The sequence below is a fragment of the Physeter macrocephalus genome, chromosome 20 (genome assembly GCF_002837175.3).
Source record: "Physeter macrocephalus isolate SW-GA chromosome 20, ASM283717v5, whole genome shotgun sequence".
NCBI classification, from domain to species: Eukaryota; Metazoa; Chordata; class Mammalia; order Artiodactyla; family Physeteridae; genus Physeter; species Physeter macrocephalus.
Genome location: NC_041233.1, coordinates 84,729,752 through 84,754,037, shown reverse-complemented (window position 1 = coordinate 84,754,037; position 24,286 = coordinate 84,729,752). Strand labels below are relative to the sequence as shown.

The window sequence follows — 24,286 nt, the reverse complement described above, 5'->3', positions numbered from 1 at the left end:
CTGGGGGACGGTGTGTGGCACTTGCGCTCGTGTCGGGTTTGGGGAGCGTGTGTGTTGACTGGTACATCGTGGTGCAAGACGGGGACCTTGTGGTTTGTCCCCATGCATCTGTGTGATGAGAACTCAGGCCCACCTCCCACCCCATCAGACTGAAAAACAGGAGCTGGGCGAGTACCGATCTTTGTTCCAAGTCCCACAGCCGGTCCGCGGCGGCTCAGAGCAGACACGGTTGCCAGGAGCCACAGTGGGAGAGTGGAGAGAGAGGGGCCCGGGGTAGTTGTGCCCCAGCCCTGGCCACGCCGGGGGCCACACTGCGCCACTGAGGTCTGCCCAGCCTCCCTCTTCCGCCTGGAGTCACCGCCCCCCCTGTGGCCACCAGGACCCCCAGGGTCTGTAGCAGGCGAGCTCAGCCGGGGTCCTGCCATGACCCCGCGGGACAGCTGAGAGACCAGAGGCGCACGGAGGGCAGCTGTCCTGTCCAAGGCTCAGGTGGCCGGGGGAGGGCAGGGTTTGAACCCGAGCTGCCCGTCCCAGAGCCCACACCCTGGAGCTTGGGGCCCTGCTACCTCCTAAAGTCTTTGCAGGATGAAAACGGGGGGTTCCTGCCGCCTGGAGCAGACACGAAACAAGGGCAGAGACACGAGGCTGGGGTTTCTGTTCTCCTGCACACGTGATCCAGCCTGTTCTAGCAGGGGGCCAGGGCTGGCAGCGGCTTCTCCCCTGTTACAAGAAATTGTCTTCACAGGCTTCAAAGGACCAGATCCTAAAGACAGAAGTCAGCTCCCCTCCCGTTCCTCGCTGGGCAGCCGGGTCTCAACTGGGTGTTACTTCAACGTCACCTGTGTGGACCCACTCAGGGCCCCGTTCTGAGTCCCGTACAGTGCAGACAAAAAGCTAAAACCCCAGCCACACTACAAATGAGTGGACTGACTTGTTTTTTGCCCACGCCACGTGGCATGTGGGATCTTAGTTCCCCAACCAGGGATCGAACTCGCGACCCCTGCAGTGGAAGCGTGGAGTCCTAACGACTGGACCACCAGGGAAGTCCCTGGACTGACTTTTAAACGGGTTTTGGAGACCTGGAAGCTCACTAGGATGTCTGGAGGGCCCGTTCCTGGGGCGGGGGGACAGGCTGACGTGGGGCGGGGGGTAGGGGGCCAACAGGAGGGAAGAGACCCGGCTGCCCAGCGAGGAACGGGAGGGAAGCTGACTTCTGTCTTTAGGATCTGGTCCTTTCAAGCCTGTGAAGACAATTTCTCGTAACAGGGGAGAAGCCGCCGCCAGCCCTGGCCCCTCGCAGCCCCTTGACTATCACTTGGGGTGGGGGCTGAGATCCGCACGGGGAGGCCCTGCCCACAGAGCCTCCCTGCAGAGCCATGGCCGCAGGACCAGGCTCAGACAGAACGGGGCGGAAGCTGGCATGGGGCCGGGCAGCTGAGGGCTGGATCTTGAGGGCCGTGGAGGGGACTCAGCTTCTGGGGTCAGTTTGCTCATCCAGGGCTGCGAGGGGACCCAGGGTGGGGGGACTCGGATTCCTGGGTCCTGCTAACTCCTCGGGGCCTGCTTCTCCTTGGGAACAGGCGTCACCCTTTTTGGAGGCTGCGGAGTGCCGTGGGTAACCATGGGGTAAACTTAACAGGGCTGTCACCGCGTGTACAGGGTGGTGGGGACCTGCCACTTACCTGGGAAGACAGCAGGAGCCTGGCTGCTCCCACTCTGCCCCGGCTCACGTGCCCACTGTCCCTGACCTCGGTGACCTGGGCCATGGGCCCCCACCAGTCCCCATGAAGCCTGTTTGCGGGTTGCCGGGTCGGGCCTCTCAGGCGTCCTCCTGGTGCGCGGCTAGCCTTCCCCACGATACACAGCATTTGTCTACCACCTGCGACCAGGCTGGGCTGGCCGCCCCAGAGCAGACAGAGCCCACGTCTGCCCAGCTCCCACCCAGCACCCGGTGGGAAACTCGTGGTGCCATGGGCCAGGCCCTGGGCAGCACAGGGGGACGCAGACGAGGGTCAGGTCCCCTCCTCGTGGGGAGCTCGGCTGACACAGCCTCGAGGGAGGCGCGGCGCCTAACCCGCCACCTCTGCCCCCAGGTCACGTCTGCAGGGGCCAACCCCTCGGAGGTGACTGAGTTCATCCTGGTGGGTGTCCCGGGCTCGCTGGGCCTGCCCGTGTGCCTGCTGGTGGCGTTCCTGCTGGCCTACCCGCTGACCGTCACCAAGAACCCGCTCACCATCACCGTGGTCCGCACCAGCCCCGCACCGCACAAGCCCATGTACGTCTTCCTCAGCAACCTGTCCTTCCTGGAGGTGAGGTACATCTCCTTCACGGTGCCCAAGATGCTGCTCAGCCTGGCGGCGCCCGAGTTCCACCGCGTCTCCTTCGCGGGCTGCACGGTGCGGCTGTACTTCTTGCTGGCACCAGCCCGCACCTGGCACCGGAGTGCGTGCTCCTAGGCGTCATGGCCTGCGACCGCTACGTGGCCATCTGTAGCCCCCTGCGCTACCCAGCCATCATGAGCCCCGGCCTCTGCAGCCTCCTGGCCGCTGGCTCCTGGCTCTCGGGCTTCACCAACTCCGTGGGGAAGGTCGTCTTCATCTTGCGCCTGGGCAACTGCGGCCCCAGCGTCATGAACCACTTCTTCTGTGACTGTCCCCGCTGCCGAACCTGGCGAGCCCCGACATGTCGCTGGCGGAGCTCGTGGGCTTCCTGCTGGCGCTCCCCGGCTCCTCCTACACCGCCAGCGCCAGCGCAGCGCTGCGCATCCCGTCCGCCGCCGGCCGGCCCGGGGCCTTCTCCACCTGTGCCCCGCACCTGGCCGTGGTGCTCACCTTCTACTCGGCCTCCCTCTTCATCTACGCCCGGCCTCGCGCCAGCTACTCCTTCGACCTCAACAAGCTGGTGTCCGCGGTCCACACAGTGCTTCCGCCTCCTGCTCAAGCCCATCATTTACTGCCTGCGGAACCGGAGGTCAAGGAGGCCGTGCACAGCGTGGTGCAGAGGGTGGCCCAGGCCCTGGGCACGGCCTCTTAGAGTGCCCTCCCCACCTGCCCCCAGGACCCACTTCCTAACCCGCCCTCAGGACCCCTCTCATTTGTCCCCCTCACTCAGCATTCACGCAGCCAGCCCAGCAGCTGACGGGCCCTGTGCTGACCAGTGACCCCCGACCAGGGCATTACGGAGGGCGAGAACCATGTCACGTGGGGCTCAGGTGCGAGGAGTGAGTGAGGGCAGTGCCATCCAAACCAGGCAGGAATGTGCACGGCACCAGGGGCGGGCGCTGGGCAGCCGGAGAGTCTGTCTGGGAGGGAAGGTCTCTCCACCACCCACAGGGAAGGGGGAGGGGAACAGAGCCGCAGCCCTGTGGGTGGGAGGCCAAGCCCACACTTTGCCCCTTCGGCCACGACTGTGGGCAGAGCTCATGCAAGGGACCTCTCGCTGGGAGACCTGGTGCTGACGACCCCATAGCTGCATCAGCTCCAGGCTCCGAGCATCCAGCCGCTCAGCCACCATGGCAGCCACCACGATGCAACAGACGTCCCACGAGAGATGACTTATGTCAGAAATTATGGGCACGTCCCTCTTTCAAAACGGGTGTACTTCCAAATCAAACTTCTGTAAAGAGACCATTTTAAAGAGCACAGTGAAAACACTGGGTCACTGATTTGTCATTTAATCAATAAAGCGAGTATTGCACGCCAGCCCCTTGCTGGCTGCTGCCAGGTGCTGCCGAGACCAGGTGGGTCAGGGAACTCACACCTGGCTGACACACCTGGAACAGCAGGTGCAGCTTGACCAGGGCCTGCCACACAGCAGGGCCTCCAAGGTGCTGGGGCCACAGGACCTGTCCAGAGCGAGCCAGCGGGGCATGGATGCCTGGAAGGACGAGGGTGGAGTCGGCCCCAGCGAGAGAGGAGGGCCCTACAGGACAACAGCAGTGACAGTGGCTGGAGGCAGGGGGGTGAGCAGACCCCCATGCCAGGCTGAGCTCAGGTCTGGAAATGTCCCACAGGCAGTGCAGTGCCTGGATCTGGGGCTCCAGAGAGAAAGCGCCAGAATAAAGCCCTCGGAATCACCAGTATATAGTGGGCAACCAAAGTCAGGACCGTGAGTGAGGGAAGGACGCAGAGCCCGAAGGGAAGAGGCCAGATGCCCTCGGAGAAAGCGCGAAGGACCTGAAGTGAGAGAGAACCGGGCAAAACAAGGCCTGGAGAGCTTCCGCCGGGTTTGAGACAGTCAGATGCCAGAGTGGGGAGCAGGGTCAGGGCTGGACTGGTTTGGGGTGAGGGGAGGAAAGGGGTGCTGGGGGAGTGCATGTGGGTGGGGAGGGTGGCCTCCTGGTGCTCCTTCTTTTGAGAAAGGTGGCCACGCTGATGAGAAAGAGGTCGGAGAAGGGAGGACAGAGGGGGCAGCCGAGACCCAGGTTCAGGGCAGGAACGGGCTGCAGCAGGCAACAGCTGGGACGGAAGACACCTCCCGGGTGGTGGTCTCAGCCCTCACTGCTCTTGTCGAGGCCACGAAGCCCTCACAGTTCTGGGCCCCGGGACGTGGTGGGGGTCTCTCGACCAGACTCTGCAGAGCTGTAAGGACAGGGCCTCCTGGGCCTCCTCTGTGTCGGGCCCTCCTCTCCAGGCCACACCCGGGGGCCCTGGACTCTGCCCAGGACCATTCTCACGCTAAACGCCCGTCCCAGCACCTCCTGGAGGACCCTGCTCTGAGCTCCAGACCCACAGCTGCCCCCTGACAGCCCTCACTCCACCCCCGCAGCTGCTGGTCCCCCTCCCCCCACCAAACAGTGATGACCTCCTGGTCCAGGTGGTAGGCGCGAACCCTCCACCCCTTGGCCCAGCCCCTAGCATCCTCCTCTGCTCCTTCCACACCACTGGGCCTGCAGGGCTGTGAGTCTGTCCCCTCTCCACCTCCCCCCATGGGGGACCCCTGCTGGGACCACCCTCGGCTCCTGCCCCTTCCCCACCCGTTCACCACCCTTATCCAACCCTTATTATCCATAGGATAAATTCCCCAATCCTCCTCATGACACTGCGACCCAGCCCTCCCAGCCTGGGTCCCCCACGCTGCAGCCGATCTCTCCCTGTCTGCTCCCGTCAGGCCCCAGCCCCTCCCCAGGGGGCTGAGGGCAGGCCCTTCTGCCCCGACCCCTCTCACCAGATTGTCTCCAAGCAGGGCTTGCACAGAGACCCCCCCAAACCGCCCCAGCTTCCAGGACTCTCCACAAGCAAATCTGTCCAGCCACTGAGGTCATTTGTTCCATGCCCCCCAGCAGCTCCTGGGGGGGCGGAGGCAGGAAGTTTGCCGTCCAAGCAGCCCCTCCTCAGCTGAGCCAGCACAGCCTGTACCTTCTGCCTCATCTGATGCCCCATTTTCCTGTGTTCTCGGACTTTGGAAAACATGTGTATTTCCAGTGGCTACTCCTTTCTTTCCGCACCGCGAAGAAGGGGCCGCTGCACAGAGAAGGCAGAGGCCTTGTGTGCCTGGAGCAGCGGCCAGAAGTCAGGGTGCCCGGGCCTGCAGCACTGGGGACGTGCCCAGTGTCCGCCCCGCCAGCCGTGAGGAGGCCGAGCTTCCCTGGGCTAAAGCCTGCCCACGAGGCCCACCCTCACTCCTGCTGCCCCGGTGATCACGGCCCCCCCGCCCCCCAGGTCTCCTCTGTCTTCCTTCCTCCTCCCCCGACCCCCAGGGAAGACCAGCCTCCAGGTAAAGAGTGGATTGAGCACAACATGTTCCCACCTTAAATCCCCCCAGAATGATGATAAAGGGACCCCTGCCCCATCAAGGGTAACGACAGAGGGGACAACAGCAAGATTTCAGAAACCGGCCAAATGGGGAGGGCTGGGCAGAGCAGGGGACGGATGTGAAGACGCAAAGGGTGAGGCCGGGGAGTAAGGTGTCCAACGGCTCCAGGCTCACATGGGGCTGAAAATGGGAGGTTACAGAAGGCAGCAAAACCCAGCCTGACCCCCCAGAACTCCAGAGACAGAGGCCCAGGGAGGACACATCCACGTATCTGATGGCGAGACCCCAGTCCTGCACCCTGGTCCCTCCAGACGGGAGCTTGGATGGAACTTCTCTGAGGAAACTTCCCACCAATGCCCAGAACCAAGAACACTGACAGTGGGGTGCCCCAACCCAGTGACCCTTCCTGGGTATAGTCAGCATTTTGGGCCTCTCCAGTGCAGGCTGAGAGCTGAGGGTCACCAGACAACTGATAGAGCCTCTAGCAGGCAAGACGGAGCGAAACGAAGGAAAGACTGGAAGTCTGAGGAAGCAGAGCTCAAAGGGAGAGAATTTTGTGAATATCCTCAGACATGAGAAAACATGGATTGCGTTGTTGAAACAATAGAAACTTTTTTAAAAGGAGAGAGACAGAGAGAGAAAACTCTTGCAAACTGGAAATATGATGGCAGAAATAAAATTTCAGTAAGGATTGGAAGTGAATTGAAGAAATCGTTCAGAAAATCAAGTGAAGAATTGACATGCAAAATGGATACCAAACACGTTTTAAGATCAGAAAATTGGCCCGGAGATCTGATATCTAAGCAAGAGTACCAGAGACGTAGAGGAAACCACGGGGAGCTCCAGACCCAGGCTGGAGAAATGAGCACTTCAGATTAACCTTTTCCTGGAGGACAAGCAGATAAAGGGAGTGAACCTCGTTTTAATCTTAAAAGCAGCAAAGGGACAAGAGTCAGTGAGAAATTGCCAGGCTGAGGAACAAAGACCACTGGTGTCTAGTGCGGGGAGCCCAGACTCGGCCCTCAGGCCAGCTGAGACCCTACAGACCCCACCAACACGGTGACCCTGCAAACCCACAGCCTGCCTGGGAAGGGGCTGCACCCTGGGAGTGAGGGTGACTCAGACAAGATCCAGCTCCCTGGGGCCCAGGACAACTACAAGTCGAGAGTCCTCAGAGCATGAAAGTGCAGACTTTGAACTTGGAGTCACAGGATTCTAAACAACCAGCACCACCATGTGTCTGGAAGAGGTAAAAACCAACAAAAATCCCTCCTGGAGGGAGGGATTACATCAGAGTAATGCTAATCCTTCCTTCAAATATTGCTTCAAATATCATCTTCAGCACAAAATCAAATATAAGAAGGCACGTGAAGAAGTGAAAGATGATGAGCAACTGCCAGCATCGGACTCGGGAAAAACTCGAAAAAACAACTGTATTTACAAAACCCAAGGAGGTAAAACAAGTAGAAGTGGGAGGACACAGTAGACTGAACAACCATCAACTTGACCTAATTGACACTTAGAGGACACTCCACAAGACACAGAAGAATACATGTTTTTCAAGTGCACATGGAACACTTATCAAGATAGACCCTTATTCTAGGCTGTAAAACAAGTCTCAAATTTAAAAGAATTGAAAGTAGTACAATGTATGTTTCTGATCATAATAGAATTAAAATAGAAGCCAATAAAAGAAGAAGATATCTGGGAAATCTCCAAATATTTGGAAACAGTACACTTCTAAATAACTTGTTAGTTAAATAAGAAATCAAGAGAAATAAGAAAATGTTTTTAATGAATATAAAAACACAACATATCAAAAATTGTGGGATTCTCCTAAAGCAGTACTCAGAGGGAAATTCATAGCATCAAACACCTATGTTAGAAAAGAAGAAAGACATTAAATCAATGATATCAGCTTCCATATTAAGAAACTAGAAATATAATAATAAACTAAGCACAAAAATAAGCAGAATAAAGGAAATAATAAAGATCAGAGCAGAAATCAGTGAAATAGAGCACAGAAAAAAAAAGAGAGAAAATCAATGAAACCAAAAGCTTGTTCTTTGAGAGTATCAATAAAATTGATGATACGGGGATTTGCCACTTGTACAGACATTCAGGATCGACTGGCACAGACCTGAAAGGAGATTCCTGAGGGGCCTCTCTTCTGCCCCACCAGCTCTGGCTGCTGTGCTTCTCCCCAGTCCTGATCAAGAGCACCTGTGTGGACCTGGAGAGGTGCTGTTGGTCTCAGGTAATTCTCAGTGAAGACCTGCTAAAGCAGACACATGAGCGCCTTTCAGGTAACTGCTGACACTAAAAATATTTTCAGTCTGACAGCCCACCATCCTTTCCTTCACCATCTATGTTTTTCTACGCTGAGCAACAAATCACCACAAACTTAGTGGCTCAAAACAACACACATCTGTTATCTCATGGTCTCTGTGGGCCGCTGGCCTAGGCACAGCTGAGCTGGGTCCTGCTCGGGGCCCCCAGGCTGCAGTCAGGTGGGCTGAGTTCTCAACTGAGGCTTGACCAGGGCCGGACCCTCAGGCAGAATTTGTCTCCCTGAAGCTGTGGGACTGAGGTCCCATTTTCTTTCTGGCTGCTCTTGGCTCTGAGAGGCCACCGCAGTCCCCTACCCTGGGGCCTTCCCACAGGCCTTCTCACAATGGCGGCTTGCTTCTTCAGGACCAGCAGGGTCAAGTTCGGACAGCATCTTATATGACATACTGTGGTTACAGGAGGGACAGCCCCTCACCTTTGCATGTTTACTGGTTCCCATCCACTCTCAGGTGCTTTCTGTTGTCCTCAAAATATTAGTAAAAAGGGCCTGGAAATGAGCTGAGTTCACCCAACACCCTAGACCTCCTTTGCCCAGACAGCTGTTAGCCAAATTTATACCTAAGCCCTTCCTTCCACTGCTTAACCTCATAAAATTCCCTTTTCAAAAAATCTTTATGGGACTTCCCTGGTGGCACAGTGGTTAAGAATCCACCTGCCAATGCAGGGGACACGGGTTCAAGCCCTGGTCCAGGAAGATCCCACATGCCATGGAGCAACAAAGCCCGTGCGCCACAACTACTGAGCCTGCGCTCTAGGGCCCGCGTGCCACAACTACTGAGCCCATGCGCCTAGAGCCCGTGCTCTACAACAAGAGAAGCCAATGCAATGAGAAGCCTGTGCACTGCAACGAAGAGTAGCCCCCGCTCACTGCAACTAGAGAAAGCCCACATGCAGCAATGAAGACCCAATGCAGCCAAAAATTAATTAATTAATTAATTGATTTTTAAAAAAATCTTCATTCAAATTACAGAGGAGGGGAATGTAAGGTGAATTTTAACAAAAGTAAACCTTGTTTATTGATAATGATGAAGCTGATGTTACCAGGAAGAAATTTCATACCACATAAGTGCAGGGCATAATGTTTTTCCTTAAAATGTTGACTTTAAAGAATGTTCCTTGCAATACAGGCAACTAAGTCCAGATTTTATTTCTGACCATGGAGTAATTCCTGAGACATACTTGGATTATATGCCTCAAATGGACCGGGACTGTGTCTCCTACTGCTGTATTTACACCTAGTATGGTATACCTAGGACAGAGCCAGGCCTCATTAAACACTTGTCAATTAGCTGGACAATAAAGACCATGCTCTGGGGGGGAGGGGAAGGTTCCTCTCCACTCTCAGGAATTGTGCAGCATGGGAACACAAGGCCACCCCAGGCCCCATCACCACACCACTGTCCCATTCTTCAAAATTTAGGTGCAAACACACTATTGTTAACTATAAGCACCATGTGTTGAGCAGAGCTCCAGAACTTACCTTGCGTGACAGAAACGTTATACCCATTGAAACACAATTCCCCTTTCCCCTCCCGCCAGCTCCTGGCAACCTCCATCCTGCTCTGTTTCTATGAGTTTGATTCCTGTTGATGCCTCATATACGTGGTGTCATGCAGTATTTGTCTTCTGTGCCTGGCTTATTTCACCGAGCATAATGTCTTCCAGGTTCATCCATATTGTCACATATAGCAGGATGCCCTTCTTTTTTAAGGCTGAATAATATTCCATTGTATGCACAGCAAAGAAAACCATCAACTAAATGAAAAGACAACCTAGTGAATGGGAGAAAAATATTTGCAAATGGTATTAACCACTTTGGAAAACAGTATGGAGTTTCCTCAAAAAAATTAAAATTAGAACTACCATATGACTCAGAAATTCCACTCCTAAGTACATGGCCAAAGAAAGTGAAAACACCAATTCTAAAAAATACACACACCCCAATGTTCATAGCAGCATTATTTACAATAGCCTAGACATGGAAGCAACCTAAATGTCCATCGAGAGATGAATGGATAAAGAAGATGTGGTACATATATACAATGGAATATTACTCAACCATAAAAAAGAATGAAATAATGCCATTTGCAGCAACGTAGATGGACCTAGAGATTATCCTACTAAGTGAAGTAAGTCAGAAAGAGAAAGACAAATATCATATGTTATCACTTATATGTGGAATCTAAAAAAATGATACAAACTCATTTACAAAACAGAAATAGACTCACAAAAAAAAAAAAGAAATAGACTCACAGACATAGAGAATAAACTTATAGTTACCAAAGGGGAAGCGGGGCGGAGGGATAAATTAAGAGTTTGGGATTAGCAGATACACACTACTATATATAAAATAGATAAACAACAAGGACCTACTGTATGGCACAGGGAACTATACTCAATATCTTATAATAACCTATAATGGGAAAGAATCTGAAAAGGAATATATATATGTATGTATGTATAACTGAATCACTTTGTGGTACACCTGAAACAAATCAACTCTACTTCACCTGAAAGAAAGCACAACGTGGTCCACCCACTGTGGTGCCCCCTCCACCACGGGGGCTTTGCATCCTGCCCGCTGCCTCACAGCGGCCAGGCTGAGTCCTTTCATTCACGTGTGAGGAGGTGGACAGAGGTTCAGACTCTGGGTCTGCGGTGTGCTCGCCATGTGTCCGTGAGCCTCTTCGGCAAAGTTGGTTCTAGCCCTGCTTTGTCCTGCCAAGAGAGCACGAGTCCCCACGGTGCTACGGGGTGGGCGTGGTGGTCACACCCGCTGTGCGGATGGGGACTGAGCGCAGGATCTCAGAGGCACCGGGAGGAGGAGCAAGACCCCACCCCAGCTTTTGGCAGAGGCAGTGTTGCCTCAAGCGGTCCCGCTGAGCAGTGACTGCCCTGCGGCATGAGGCGCAAGCAGCTCACAGCAGCACTGCAGCCCCACCCGACACATCTTCTGTTTGAGAGGATCTTGTTAGCCAACCACATGTATTTCAAATGGAAAGGCTGGGGGAGCGTGTCGGGGACACGCCTTGTCCACCACCTCCAAGGTGACACTGAGACCCGGGCAATGCTGGGCATCGGCAGGGCCGTCCTTTGGGCCACTGGGAATAAACGGGCTGCCACAGAAGCTGTATTCTGCTCGCCTGCAGCCCAGATCAAGGGAGGTTTGACTTATATCTCAATGGCAAACAAGCAAAAAGAAATGCCCACTTCCTTAGTCACCAGGAAGATGCAAGTTGAAACCACAATGTGACACGTACCCTCTGGGATGGCCAAAATGAAGACAGACAATACTAAGTGCTGGAGAGGCTGACAAACACGCCTATACTCCTGAAGGCACTGGACAGGGTGGCACTCACTGGCACTCACAGTCTTTACAGAAGACTGTTGTCTGTAAAGATGGACACACACCAACCTGGGACCCAGAAACTCCACTCCTGCATACATACCCAACAGGACTTCCCAAAGACAGTATGAGAATTATTGGAGCAGCATAATTTATAATAACCAAAATACGGAGACAACCCTCAACGGCTGAGCAGACGCAGCGTGGTCTATTCATGCAGTGGAGGACCACCAGCAGTGAGGATTAGTGAAAACAGCCACACACAGCACCACGGCAGAATCTCACACACGTGACGTCGTGGGAAAATGTCAAGCACAAAAGAGCGCATTCTGTGTGATACCATTTATATAAAAATAAAAAACAGGCAAAGTGAATCTGCTAGGTAGTCATGATCGTGGCTGCCCTCGGGGACTCCCAGGGGGAGGAGGCGTTGGGATCTGGGGCTCCAGCCACGTCGGGTTCTTGGTCAGGTGCATGCAGTTTATGAAACTTCATCAAATTATACACCTAAGATTTGGCCACTTTTCTATGTGTATTTTGTACTTTGATAAGAAGTTTACACACCCGATGTCATGTACAACATGGTGACTATAGTTAATAACACTGCATTGTATACTTAGAAGTTGCTAAGAGAGTAGGTCTTAAAAGTTCTCATCACGAGAAAAAAAAGTTCTTTAACTCTGTGTGGTGATGGATGTTAACTAGACTTACTGTGATGACCATTTCATTGCATATAAAAATGTCAAATCATTATGTGGTACACATAAAACTAATAAAATGTTATGTGTTCATTATATCTCAATATCAACTAATTGATTAAAATGCAAAAGACTCCCAAAGTTTTGTGTTGTGACATATTGGCTTGCAAAAAAATAGCCTACTAGAAATTTGTTGAAGTTTACATGCCAAAAAAAAAAAAAGAGCATTTAAGCCCTTTGAAATATAGATAGTGAGAGAAAGCAGGAAAGTCAATACACTACAAATGACTTGGATGTGTTCGGGTTACATCTGGAAGAAATGTGATTTGCACACACTGGTGTCACCGTGTCTTCATCCCGGGTGTGCCCTGGGGCAGCCCGCAGACCCGCCAGAACCCGGAGAGGCAGCAAGACTCTGCCAGATAATTCCACAGAAACCAGGAGAGCAGGTTGCCAAGGCTGGGACACTCGCCATGCCTCAGCCCCCGGGGCCTGGGAGGCCAGGAGGACAAGGAGACCTGGCCCAGGTTTCTGTTCCACCTTCCCCTCCCGCACACACCCCTACTCTCAGGAGGCGCATCGCCGGATACGCAGTTGCTTATTTGAAATTAATTGCCTCCTCCGAACTGGACCCTGGAGGGATGTGATACCGTTATTAATTGGGACGGCCCTCACCATCCTCAGGGTGACACGCCGGAGCCTCGCCGGGGCCTAACGAGCCGGAACCTGCTGACCCCGGGCTCTCAGCTCCCAGCAGCCCCACCTGCCTCCTTTTTAATTATGCCCCAGGGAAGGCAGCACCTCTAGGCCCAGCTCTAAAGACTTCTCCCGTCAATATGGGCTGGAATTTTCATCAACTGTGAGTTGATTGGGTACCAAGGGGATTACAAAGGATTCCCCAGTTGCCTGGAGAACACACACTTTTCTCAGAAACAGAATTCAGAATAAAGACATTCCCTCAGGTGGAGCAGGTCAGGGAAGAGGCAACGGATGAGCAGATGTTCCGAGCACAGCTGCATGAGCTGCTGAGCTGGGCTGGGGACAGCCTGCCCTCGGCTCTCAGCCCTTGACTGGGACACCGCTGCCATCCTGCTGCCCAGAGATGCCTGTGGCGATGCTCTGGACACACAGCGACGGAAGCTGAGGAAGCAAGGCACGAATATCCACCATGGGCAGAGACCCAGCCATGGCCAGGGCCCTGCTGCCAGCAAGGGGCTGGTGCCTCCTGGCCCAGCAGTTGTCCCCTCAGCAGGTGTCTGTCTCCACAGCAGGTTTCTCCTCAGCAGGTGTCCCCTCAGCAGGTGTCTCCACAGCAGGTGTCCCCTCAGCAGGTGTCTCCTGGCCCAGCAGGTGTGTCCCAGCTCGGCAGGTGTGTCTTCAGCAGGTGTGTCCTGGCCAGCGACTACCTGGGGAGAAAGCTGTAGCTGAGTTCCTGCCTGTGGGCTTGAAGCTGCTTCCTCCAAATCCCTCTGAGGGTGAGCACAGGAATTCCACGTCTGTAGATGTTTTCCCCCTGCCCCGGCCCCAGAGGAATTACTGCAATAGTCCAAAAGTCTCAAACATCTCACCCTCAACCCAGGGTGCAGTGAGTCTGGGACGCACCACGGAGTCCTCATCCAAGGGTCGCTCTCACCTGACGCAAGGGCGCTCCTCTTGTTCCCAAAGCGCCAAGGCTGCCCTCGTTCCTGGGCATTTCCATCAGATGTGATGCTGTCCTTGCAGGCTTCCCCACTGCCCCTCCAGCTTCACCACTTCCCGGCGCCTTGATGGTATCAATGTGCTCTCCCCACTCACCTCCTCACAAGCCCCCGGCCCCACCACCTCACCAAAGCCACTCTGTCTCTGTTGTGTGACGTGTGACCGCCGCCCCCCGCCCCCCTGGCCAGGCTGAGGACGGGCAGCGCTGGCCCCAGCACCTCCTCCTCTTGGCCCTGCTCATCCCCTCCCTGGGGGCTGCTGAACCCCGGCCTCCTGGGCTGGTGTCGCCTCGTGATCCCCACCTCTTAGCATCAGGTCCCAGGCCTGTCGTCCAAGGTCTCCTTCCTCTCCACACCCCTCCTTCGGGGTGTCAGTCAGTCCCATGGTTTTCACTGCGACATTCTCAAATGCCCCTAAAGTGCCCCTGAAGTCCAGAGCCGCACCCAGCTGCTCCCCCTCCACCTCCACTCAGATCACTCAGACGTCTCCTGACCTCTTGCACTTAATGTGTCCAACATGGAATTCCTGAAATACCCCCAAACCTGCTCTATCCCCAGCTGTTTCCTTCTCTCTACATGGAGCCCATCCTTCTAGTTGCTCAAAATCCACATCACCACCCTTGGCTCTTCTTTCTCTCTCACATCCCACAGTCAGCCCAGCAGCAGCCTTGTTGGATCTACTTTCAGAAAATATCCAGAACCTGGCGGCTTCTCCCTCCATTGCCACCATCCTGCCCTGTCCACCATTACTGCTCAGTTGGATTACTGCAACAGCCTCCACCATTCAAGTGTCTTCTCAGTGCAGCTGCCGGAGGGAGATGGATAGATAGATCACATCACCCCTCCACTCACAGCCTCCAAAGTCTCCCATTCCACTCAGAGCACAGCTAAGGCCTCACCACAACCTACAGGCCTCACATAACCTGGGTCCCCTCTGGCCCCATCTCCTCCCGCTGGCCCCCTCAGTCCCAGACACAGGCTTCAGACACAGGCTTCACAGCTGTTCCCCAAACACCCTGGAAATACTCCTACCCTGTGTGGAGGCGCCAAGGGGAGAAGGGAAGGAGTCAAAAAGAAATGGAAAGAAGAAGAGGAGGGAATGATTGGCTGTGTGGATGGATGGACAGATGGATGGTGGATGGGTAGATGGATGGATGGATGATTGGGCTGGTGGGTGGGTGGATGTCAGTACTGATGGATGGGACACGGATAAGTGCCACTGACCTCTGCCCTCGAGGAACTCACAGTCTGGCAGAATCGACAGTGACAGATAAATAGTATGGCATCTTCTTGCCAGGAAGACACACTGCGTGTTGCTGCCCACCCAATAGGTGCTTGGAAGAGAGTCAGGAGTCACCCAAAATTGCTTAGGGGATGGGGGATCTTAATCACAGGCTCAGAGATGGCCATCTGGACCAGATGGTCCAAACCAAAACCAAGTCCAGACACAGCCAAGTACACAAGCCAAAGGGTCCAGTTCAAGACTTAAGTCACCAACTTGTACTTGGGGGGAGGGTGTGCCTCAAAAGCCAGTGGAGTCCTGCAGCCACTGGAGAGGAAGCAGACAGATCATGACCATGAGTGACCCCGAGGCTGTGTGGGGGCCTCAGGTGCCCCGGGAATGGACATGGGGCTCCTGGGAGCACAGGGTGTGGAGGCAACCCAAGAGCTGAGGTTTAAAAAAGAATGTGGAGTCAGTAGAAGAGGGAAGGGTGTTCCTAAGAGTAGGAACAGCATGCTGAGGGCACAGAGAAATGAGGAAACACAGGCCACGAAGGGCCATGACTGGGGGCAGCTGCATCATGGTACAAGTGCATGCTGGTGTGGCCAAGGTGATGAGAGATACTCAGGGCCACCCACCAGCCCCCAAACAGCAACCAGAGAGTGTGCCAGCAATCCGGTCTCCTCCTCATCTCTGCAGCCACCATCTCATCACATCCCTATCTCCTCCTACCTCATTCTACAAGGCCAGCATCACCCTAATACCAAAACCAGGCAAAGACATTACAAGAAAGGAAAACTACAGGTCAATCTCTCTTGTGAACATAGATGCAAAAATCATAAACAAAATATTAGCAAAGCAAATCCAAATGTGTTTTTAAAAACTGTACACCACAGGGCTTCCCTGGTGGCACAGTGGTTGAGAGTCCGCCTGCCGATGCAGGGGACACGGGTTCGTGCCCCGGTCCGGGAAGATCCCACATGCCGTGGAGTGGCTAGGCCCGTGAACCATGGCCGCTGAGCCTGCACGTCCAGAGCCTGTGCTCTGCAACGGGAGAGGCCACAACAGTGAGAGGCCTGCGTACCGCAAAAAAAAAAAAAACAGACAACTGTACACCACAGCCAAGTGGGATTTATTCCAGGTATGCAAGGCAGGACATCTGAAAACCAACTAATGTAATCTGTCTATAAAGCCTAAAGAAGAAAAATCATATTATATCAATAGATGTAAAAAAAAAGCATTCAACAAAATCCAACACCCATTCATGATTTACAAAACTCTCTCAGCAAACTAGGAATGGAGGGGAACCTCCTCAACTTGATAAATAACATCTACAAAAAAACCTACAGTTAATGTCATACTAATTGTGAAAAACTAAATACCTTCCATCCTGAGACTGGAAAAAAGACAAAAATGTCCCATCTTACCACTTATATTCAACGTCATACAGGAAGTCCTAGCTAATGTAATAAGACAAGAAAAGGAAATAAAATATATTGATTGGGAAGGAAGAAAGCCTTCTCAAATGAAATGATTGTCTATGTAGAAAAACAATTTTTTAAGACAAAAAACTTCTGTAACTAATAATTACAGCAAGGTTGCAGGATACAAGGTTAATATACAAGATCAACTGCTTTTATATATGCCTATGTAACAGCAATAAACAGAATTTGAAACATAAAACAATACCACTTACATAAGCACAAAAAATGAAATACTTAGGTATAAATATAACGTTATATGTACAAGAACTACATGAGGGAAAACCAGAAAACTCTGATGAGTGAAGTCAAAGAAAATATCTAAATAAATGGAGAGATAATCTATGCTCATGGATAGGAAGACTCAAACTGTTAAGATGTCACTTCTCTCAGTTTCATTTATAAATTCAGTGTAGTTCTAATCAAAACCGCAGCAAGTTAATTTGTAGATATCAACAAACTGATTCTAAGGTTTAGCATCACAAGAGTAAAGACAACAAAGTTGGAGGACCGACACTAGCCAACTTCAAGATTAACTGTAAGGCTGCAGTAATCAAGACAGTGTGATATTATTGGTAAAGAAGAGACAAATAGATAAATGGAGCAGAATAGAGAGCCCAGAAATAGATCCACGTAAATGTAGTCAACTGCTCTTTGATACAGGGGCAAAGGAAATACAGTGGAGCAAAGATAATCTCTTCAACAAATGTTCCTGGAACAACTGGACATCCACATGCAAAAAATAAAAAATAATAAAAAAAGAATCTAGATAGTGGCCTTACACCTTTCACCAAAAAATTAATTCAGAATAGATCTCAGAACTAAATGTAAAATTCAAAACTATAAAACTTCCAGATGGTAACAAGAGAAAATCAAGATGACCTTGGGTTTGGTGGTACCTTTCTAAGATACAACACCAAAAGCACAATCCATGAAATAAAAAGGTGATATGTCAGACTTTATTAAAACTAAAATTTTCTGCTCTGCAAAAGACACAGCTAAGAAAAAGAAAAGACAAGCTACAAACTAGAAAATGTTTGCAAAACATATATCTGACAAAGGACTTGTATCCAAACTATACAAAGAACTCTTAAACTTCAACAGTAAGAAAACAACTCAATTTTAAAATGGGCAAGAGAATGTGAACAGACACTAAAGATGTTATATAGATGGCAAGTCAGCATATGAAAAGATGCTTATTAAGGACTGCAAATTAAAACAGCCACGAGGTACCACTACACACTGAGTAGAATGCCTAAAATCCAAAACATTGCCAATGCCAAATGCTGGTGAGGATGTGGAGCAACAGGAACCCTCATTCACTGCTGGTGGGAAAGCAAAATGGTGCAGCCACAAAAGACATGGACAAAACGTAAATGCATATTGCTTAGAGAAAGAAGCCAATCTGAAAAGGCTATACATTGTATGATTCTAACTATATGACGTTTGGAAAAGATAAAACTATAGACTACCAATAATAAATGCTGGAGACGATGTGGAGAAAAGGGAACCCTCCTACACTGTTGGTGGGAATGCAAATTGGTGCAGCCACTATGGAGAACAGTACGAAGGCTCCTTTAAAAAGTAAAAATAGAGCTACCATATGATCCAGCAATCCCACTCCTGGGCAAATATCCAAAAAAGATGAAAATTCTAATTCGAAAAGATACATGCACCGTGATGTTCATAGCAGCACTATTTACAATAGCCAAGCCATGGAAGCAATCTAAATGTCCATCAACAGATGATTGGATAAAGAAGATGTGCTATCTATATCTATATCTAGATATATACACATATATATGTATATATATATATATATATAATGGAATATTACTCAGTCATAAAAAAGAATGAAATAATGCCATTTGCAGCAACATGGATAGACCTAGAGATTATCATTCTAAGTAAAGTAAGTCAGAAAGAGAAAGACAAATATCATATGATATCACTTATATGCAGAATCTAAAAAAAAAAACTACAAATAAACTTATTTACAAAACAGACTCACAGACATAGGAAATAAACATATGGTTACCAAGGGGGAAAAAGGGGGGAGAGATTAATTGGGAATTTGGCATTAACAGATACATACAACTAAATATAAAACAGATAAACAGCAAGGACCTACTGTATAGCACAGGAAACTATATTCAATACCCTGTAATAAATCATAATGGAAAAGGATATGAAAAAGAATATATATATACACATATATATCAATCACTTTTCTGTACACATGAAACATTGTAAATCAACTATACTTCAATAAAAAATTTTTAAAACTATAGTGACAGTAAAAAGATCAGAGGTTGGCAAGTGTTCAGGAAGAGGAGGAGGAGGGGTGAACAGGTGGACCACAGGGGATGTTTAGGGCAGTGAGACTACCCTGTGTGATACTGCGATGGTGGACACATGACATCTGCATTTGTCAAAACCCATTCAAGCACTCAGAGTGAAACTTAATGTAAATTATGGACTTCAGTTAATAAAAGTGTATCAGTATTGGCCCACCAATTGTAACAAGTGCACCCCACACTAATGCAAAATGTTAATAAGGAAAACTGGGAGGAGGTGTCACATGGGAACTCTGTACTTTCCGCTCAATTTTTCTAGAAACCTAAAACTGCTCTTAAAATAGGTTATTAATTTAAAAATCGTTAATATTTCTTTATCCTAAAACGAGAGAGAAGGATGGAAAGAGCAGAAAAGGCTAAAAGTTTCGTTCTTCTTCACTGACTTAACTGCAGAAAGAGAAACCTCCCAGAACCTAGGCTGGGGGCCCAAAGGGCCTAGAATGACTCTCCAGTCCGGACAGGAAAAGGCGGCATGTTGACATGTCCCCAGGGAGAGTGAGCTCGGCCGCCAGGAGTCTGAAGGCTGACACAGTAACATCCACAAGTCGAAGTGCACAATTTTCAACCTGAATGAGAGAGATAAGCTTCTCTAACGTGTTACTTATCCCCGCCCCATCCCCGCCCAGCTCTGTCCAGCGCGGCCCATTTTGGAGCCCACACTTGCCAAAGGAAGGTGCACGGCAGAACTAGGTCCCTGACGGAGCCTCGTGTTCACGCGAATCGCTGGGTCACACAACTACACAAAGGTCACCTAACAGTAAATGCTTTGCAGCCCCTGTTGCCCCGGCCGGAGGCGCGCAGTGGCCACCACCCCACCCGCGGGCAGGACACGGGCTGCGGAGGGAAGCCCGCCTGGGGCCCACATCTCTGGTCCCCAGACCCCGCTCCCCGGGGAGGGCGGTCGCTGGAGGGCTTCGCACCCTCCCCAGACCCGGCGACGGCAAAGGCGCCCCCACCGCCCGCGTCCTGGGACCCTGGCGGTTCTCAGCACCTCCTTCGGCTTTCAAAACCACCTAATTCCCAAACCCGAGAAGGCACCACAGCCATCGCTGCGCGGGAAGCCAGGACGGGCGCCTCCGGGACGCGCGCCCTCCCCGGGGACTCGCCTGCCCTCGGGGACGGAGGGGGCCCGAGGGCTGCGCCGCCCGCTCCGGTCCTCCGACTGGGAACATCCTCAGGGCCTGGGAGCACCTGGATGTGGCTCGGTCAGGTCGGGGCTCCGTGCGCGATGAACTCTGCCCCCAGGCCACGCTCAGGGCCGGGCAGACCAGGGCGCCTGGGCGCTGCCCCCAGGGCCTGACCCGCACCAGGAGGCGACCGGGAGGGCGGGAGCCCACGCCCCTGAGCAGAGAACTCCTCCACCATTGGCTGAGGATGTGGGCCAAGGGAGAGGAGCCGGGCGGGGGCAGGGGCACGGGAGGGAGGGAAGAGGCACTGGGGGGCGGGGCGCGGAGGGCAGGGGTGCCACGCTAACATGGGGGCTTCCTAACTTACTCCATCAGCTTGACAAAGACAGGGACCCATTAAATTTGGACGCTCTTTAATTCATTATTTGGGAAATAACTTCACAAAAGAGCAAAGACTGCGCAAGCATCATTAGCCATGGATGACAGAGGTAAATGGGTCCTGCTCTGGCCCAGGGAAGGGGGCCTCCAGGAACCCCGACTTCTTCCCACCAGTGGGAGATGGCTCCTCAGCTGGGCAGATGTCAGCCACCCCTGTGGGGGCCCACCTGTTGTAGGCCTGGATCCCAGCGAGCGTGAGCCGTCAGAGGCCTCTGCCCCGGGCCTCCTTCCGGAGGAGAGAACACATGATGAATACCTGAAGAGGGGCACGTGGGCATCGGATCGTCAGCCGCAGGCCGGGTGTGAGTGGCCAGGGACAGTTTTAAACGGGCGGTCTTCTGGGAGCTGCAGAGGTGGTGCTCGGGCCGAGGCTAAGGGGCAGCAGGCCTGCCAGAAGGCCCGGGCCTGGCGCGCTCCAGCTGTGGTGGGCTCCAGCACCCCCAGACGCCCCACAGAGCCCCCTGAGCACACGCCAGCACCACTAAGCAGGCTCGGGACACTCCGCACAGCGGCGCGGGGCTCAGCCCACCGCCGGGCGGGGCTGGCCTACCCAGTCCCTGGCTGACAGCTGGGGCAGGCCTGTGGCCCTGGGCGGAACTGTGGCCACAGTTCCTGGGTGGCTCAGGGCTGAAATTCACTCAGTGCCACGTGGGCCGCCAAGTCCAGGCAACCACCCTCAGTCTCCGTGCGGTTGGCAGGAGAGTCCAGTCTTCTCGGGGGTCCCTGATGGCTGGGCGATCAGGGTGGTCACTGAGAGGAGGGCGCGTCCGTCACTCTGCCTGAGCTGTGTGTGAAGTGACAGGACAGAGACAGGGGACGGCCTGCACTGTTTCATCTGCTAAGTGTGAAAATAGTAGTAGCAATCGCCTCCCTGTCAGGCCCTGTTCTCAGCACTTGAGACACATCCACTCCTTTAATGCGCAAAGGGCTCCGTGGGACTGCACCTCCACAGTCCCCATGTACAGATGAAGACACAGAGGTTCAGAGTGGTTACGTGACTTGCCCAAGTCATGCTGGCAGAGGGTTGGGTCCAGACACCCAGCTTTGGAGCCCGCTTCGAACTCCACGTGTGCTGCTCCCAGGATAAGTCATGATGGGCTGCCGGCGCACACCAGGCCTCTCACAGAGGCTCCGGACCCCCAAGGACCTCGTGTGGCTTATCCACTCAGAGACCGCACCAAGCCCCCTCCCTCCGAGGCCGGCAGGTCCCACTGTCCAGACGCCAGGAGTGTGTGAGACCTGGGGGGAGTGTTCTGAGGCTCCCCGAAGTGAGGCAAACCCACACACGGCTCCCAAACAGCCCCCACAGGCTGCCTGGCTTCCGCAGAGGTTTACACCCAATTTCTCTGAGTTCTCCCCTCTGTGGACAACCTCCCCTGGCCACCAGTGAGGGAAGACTCAGGGGACCGCGGGTGTTGGCAGCGGAGAGAGGCCTGAGGTGTGAGACGGCCCCCTCCTCCCAGACCGAGTAGGGGCTCTCGGGCTGCTCCAGCCCTGGCACTTGGTGGGCAGTGGGTCTGCAAGTACATGTGGTACTTCTGGGGGGCCGCATGTCCCCGTTTCTCTTCCAGGATGTGTGTCTGGAAGCCCAGGGGGCTGAGCATCCCTTGGCGAGTCCTGTGAAAGGAGCTGCCGGGTCCGGGACCGGGGCTGCCTCCACCGACTGCCTGAGGGTCCCTGTACACGGTGATTTCAGGGGGCGATTTTCAGCCATGCAGAGTGGCCCGCAGGGGCTCACTTCCCCCCGCAACCACCTCTGCAGAGCCTGCTCGACATCCTTGTTCCTCCGAGTGTAGGTGAAGGGGTTCAGCGCCGGGGGACGATGGTGCTGAGCACAGTGGGGGCCTCGGTCAGGTCCAGCGAGCCCTCCGCCACGGCGCCCCATGCAGGAAGACGGTAGAGCCGTACCAGATGAGGACCGCCGTGAAGTGGGACGAGCTGGTGGAGGAGGCCTGCTGCCGGCCCTGGGCCAAGGGGATCCTGACGACGACGCAGGCACAGGCGACCGCGTGATGACGCAGGAGCCCAGGACGACGCAGAAGGCGATGCTGAAGGACGCCAGCTCCACTGCCCGCATGTCGCTGCAGGACAGCACGACCCAGGGTGCGACGCCGCAGAAGAAGTGGTTGATGATGCGCGAGCTGCAGAAAGAGAGGCAGGCCAGGAGGGCAGCGGGCACGGTGACGGTCGAGAAGCCGCAGAGCCAGGAGCCCAGGGCCAGGCGGGCGGAGCGGCAGGGCGTCATGATGCTGCTGTAGCACGGTGGCAGGCAGACGGCCAGGTAGCGGTCGTAGGCCATCGCGGCCAGCAGGAAGTACTCAGCGCAGCCCGGCCAGAAGACGAAGCACATCTGCACGGCGCAGCCCACGAAGGAGATGGCTCCGCTCCACAAGGCGAAGGTGGCCAGGGTCATGGGCACGCAGGCCGCGGTGACCCAGAGCTCCAGGAAGGAGAGGGTGCAGAGGAAGAAGTACATGGGCATCTGCAGGCGCTGGTGCGCTCCGACCAGGGAGATGATGGCCGGGTTCCCGGCCTCCATGAGCATGTGCATGACCAGGAAGAGCAGGAGGAGCCCGAAACGCAGGCCCCGCGGCCCCGGGAAGCCCAGCAGGATGAGCGGCCCCTGCGCGGACACGTTCTGGCTGTGGCCCCAGGCCAGGAAGCGCTGTCGGGACACGGGCCACCGCTTGGCCAGTAAGAGGCACCTCCGGCCAGAAGCCCTCCCTGGGGGTTCAGGAAAGGAGGGCTGCCCTTCCCCGCTCTCTTTGGAATCTACTCACCTTGTCCTATAATCCCAGGGCCCCAGGCCGGCCTAGCATCCCTGTGGGAAGGGGAGACAGACGGTGGGTGTGAAACACTGCCCTGCAGCAGAGCTGCTCAGAGCACAGCATGGACGCATGTTCCTGGCCTCTTGTCACCTGGAGTCCTTATTCTAGACTCAAGAAGGCTGGGAAAGGACAGTGTCAAGTTTTCACAAATGAAACTACGTATGGCTCGATTTTTAGCATTTTCACCCAACAGAACAGATTGAGTCCCAGTGAAGCGCTCCTGCCGCTGTGCGCGGTAAAGGCCCCGCACCCGACGCAGGACGACAGCCTCCGAGGCAGCCTGCGGGGAGCCCTGGCCGGGCCGCTGGGAATGCAAACAGCTGTGTCACCAGCGCCCCCTCCCGGCCGGCAGCTGGAGGCCGCTGGCGGGGCGCCGGCGCTGGGGGAGGAGGCTCGAGGGGAGCAGCGCTCAGTCCCTCGGCGCCGCCCCCTGTCTCGGAACCCGAGGGGGGCCTCGACCCCACGGGCACGAGGCCAGAGCCCAGACCCGGCGGCCGCGGCGAGGCAGACGGGACCGGCGGGTCAAGGGCTCCTTGTCCAGATGCTGGACGGTGCCCGGCAGCCACGGCCCCCGAGGAGGTGCTCCGCCCGCCCCCTGCCGCTGCCCCTGCACACCCCGCACACGCACCGCCCACTCGTGGGCACAGCACACACACTCACTACCTGGGCCGGCCGTCTGCCTCTGGAGCGCTCACCCCATCCCTGACGGACTTGGGGTCCCTTGGCGTGACCATTTCACAGTGTGACGGCCCTGCTCACACCGGAGTCTGGACACAGGTCAGGAAGGAGCTCAGGATTCCCGCCCAAGTCCCGTTTTGCTTTTCCCGGGCGCCTTTAAAACAACCGCTCGGAGCTGAGCCGCAAGGGAGGGGCCTCCGCGCCAACCGCCTTCTAACAGGTGCCGGCTGCCTGCTCTGTCTACCGCTCCCTGGTGACCTGGACGGAGGACGGCCCTCTCCCGGCCCACTGCCCCTCAGTCTGGGGTCAGT

At 54.1% G+C, this 24,286-nt stretch overlaps 1 protein-coding gene and 1 pseudogene across 1 annotated transcript; one reads left to right on the top strand and one right to left on the bottom strand.

Annotated features, from left to right (window-relative positions):
• Positions 1-1,970: 1,970 nt before the first annotated feature.
• On the top strand, positions 1,971-3,126 carry LOC102977207 (olfactory receptor 226-like; annotated as a pseudogene).
• A 550-nt stretch (positions 3,127-3,676) lies between these two features.
• Positions 3,677-24,031, bottom strand: LOC102977495 (olfactory receptor 287-like). The gene is given in 8 exon segments (XM_028481956.1): positions 3,677-3,921; positions 20,726-20,840; positions 22,208-22,287; positions 22,290-22,352; positions 22,355-22,477; positions 22,480-23,193; positions 23,484-23,601; positions 23,993-24,031. Coding segments are annotated over 8 exon segments (1,497 nt in total).
• Between the last annotated feature and the right edge of the window lie 255 nt (positions 24,032-24,286).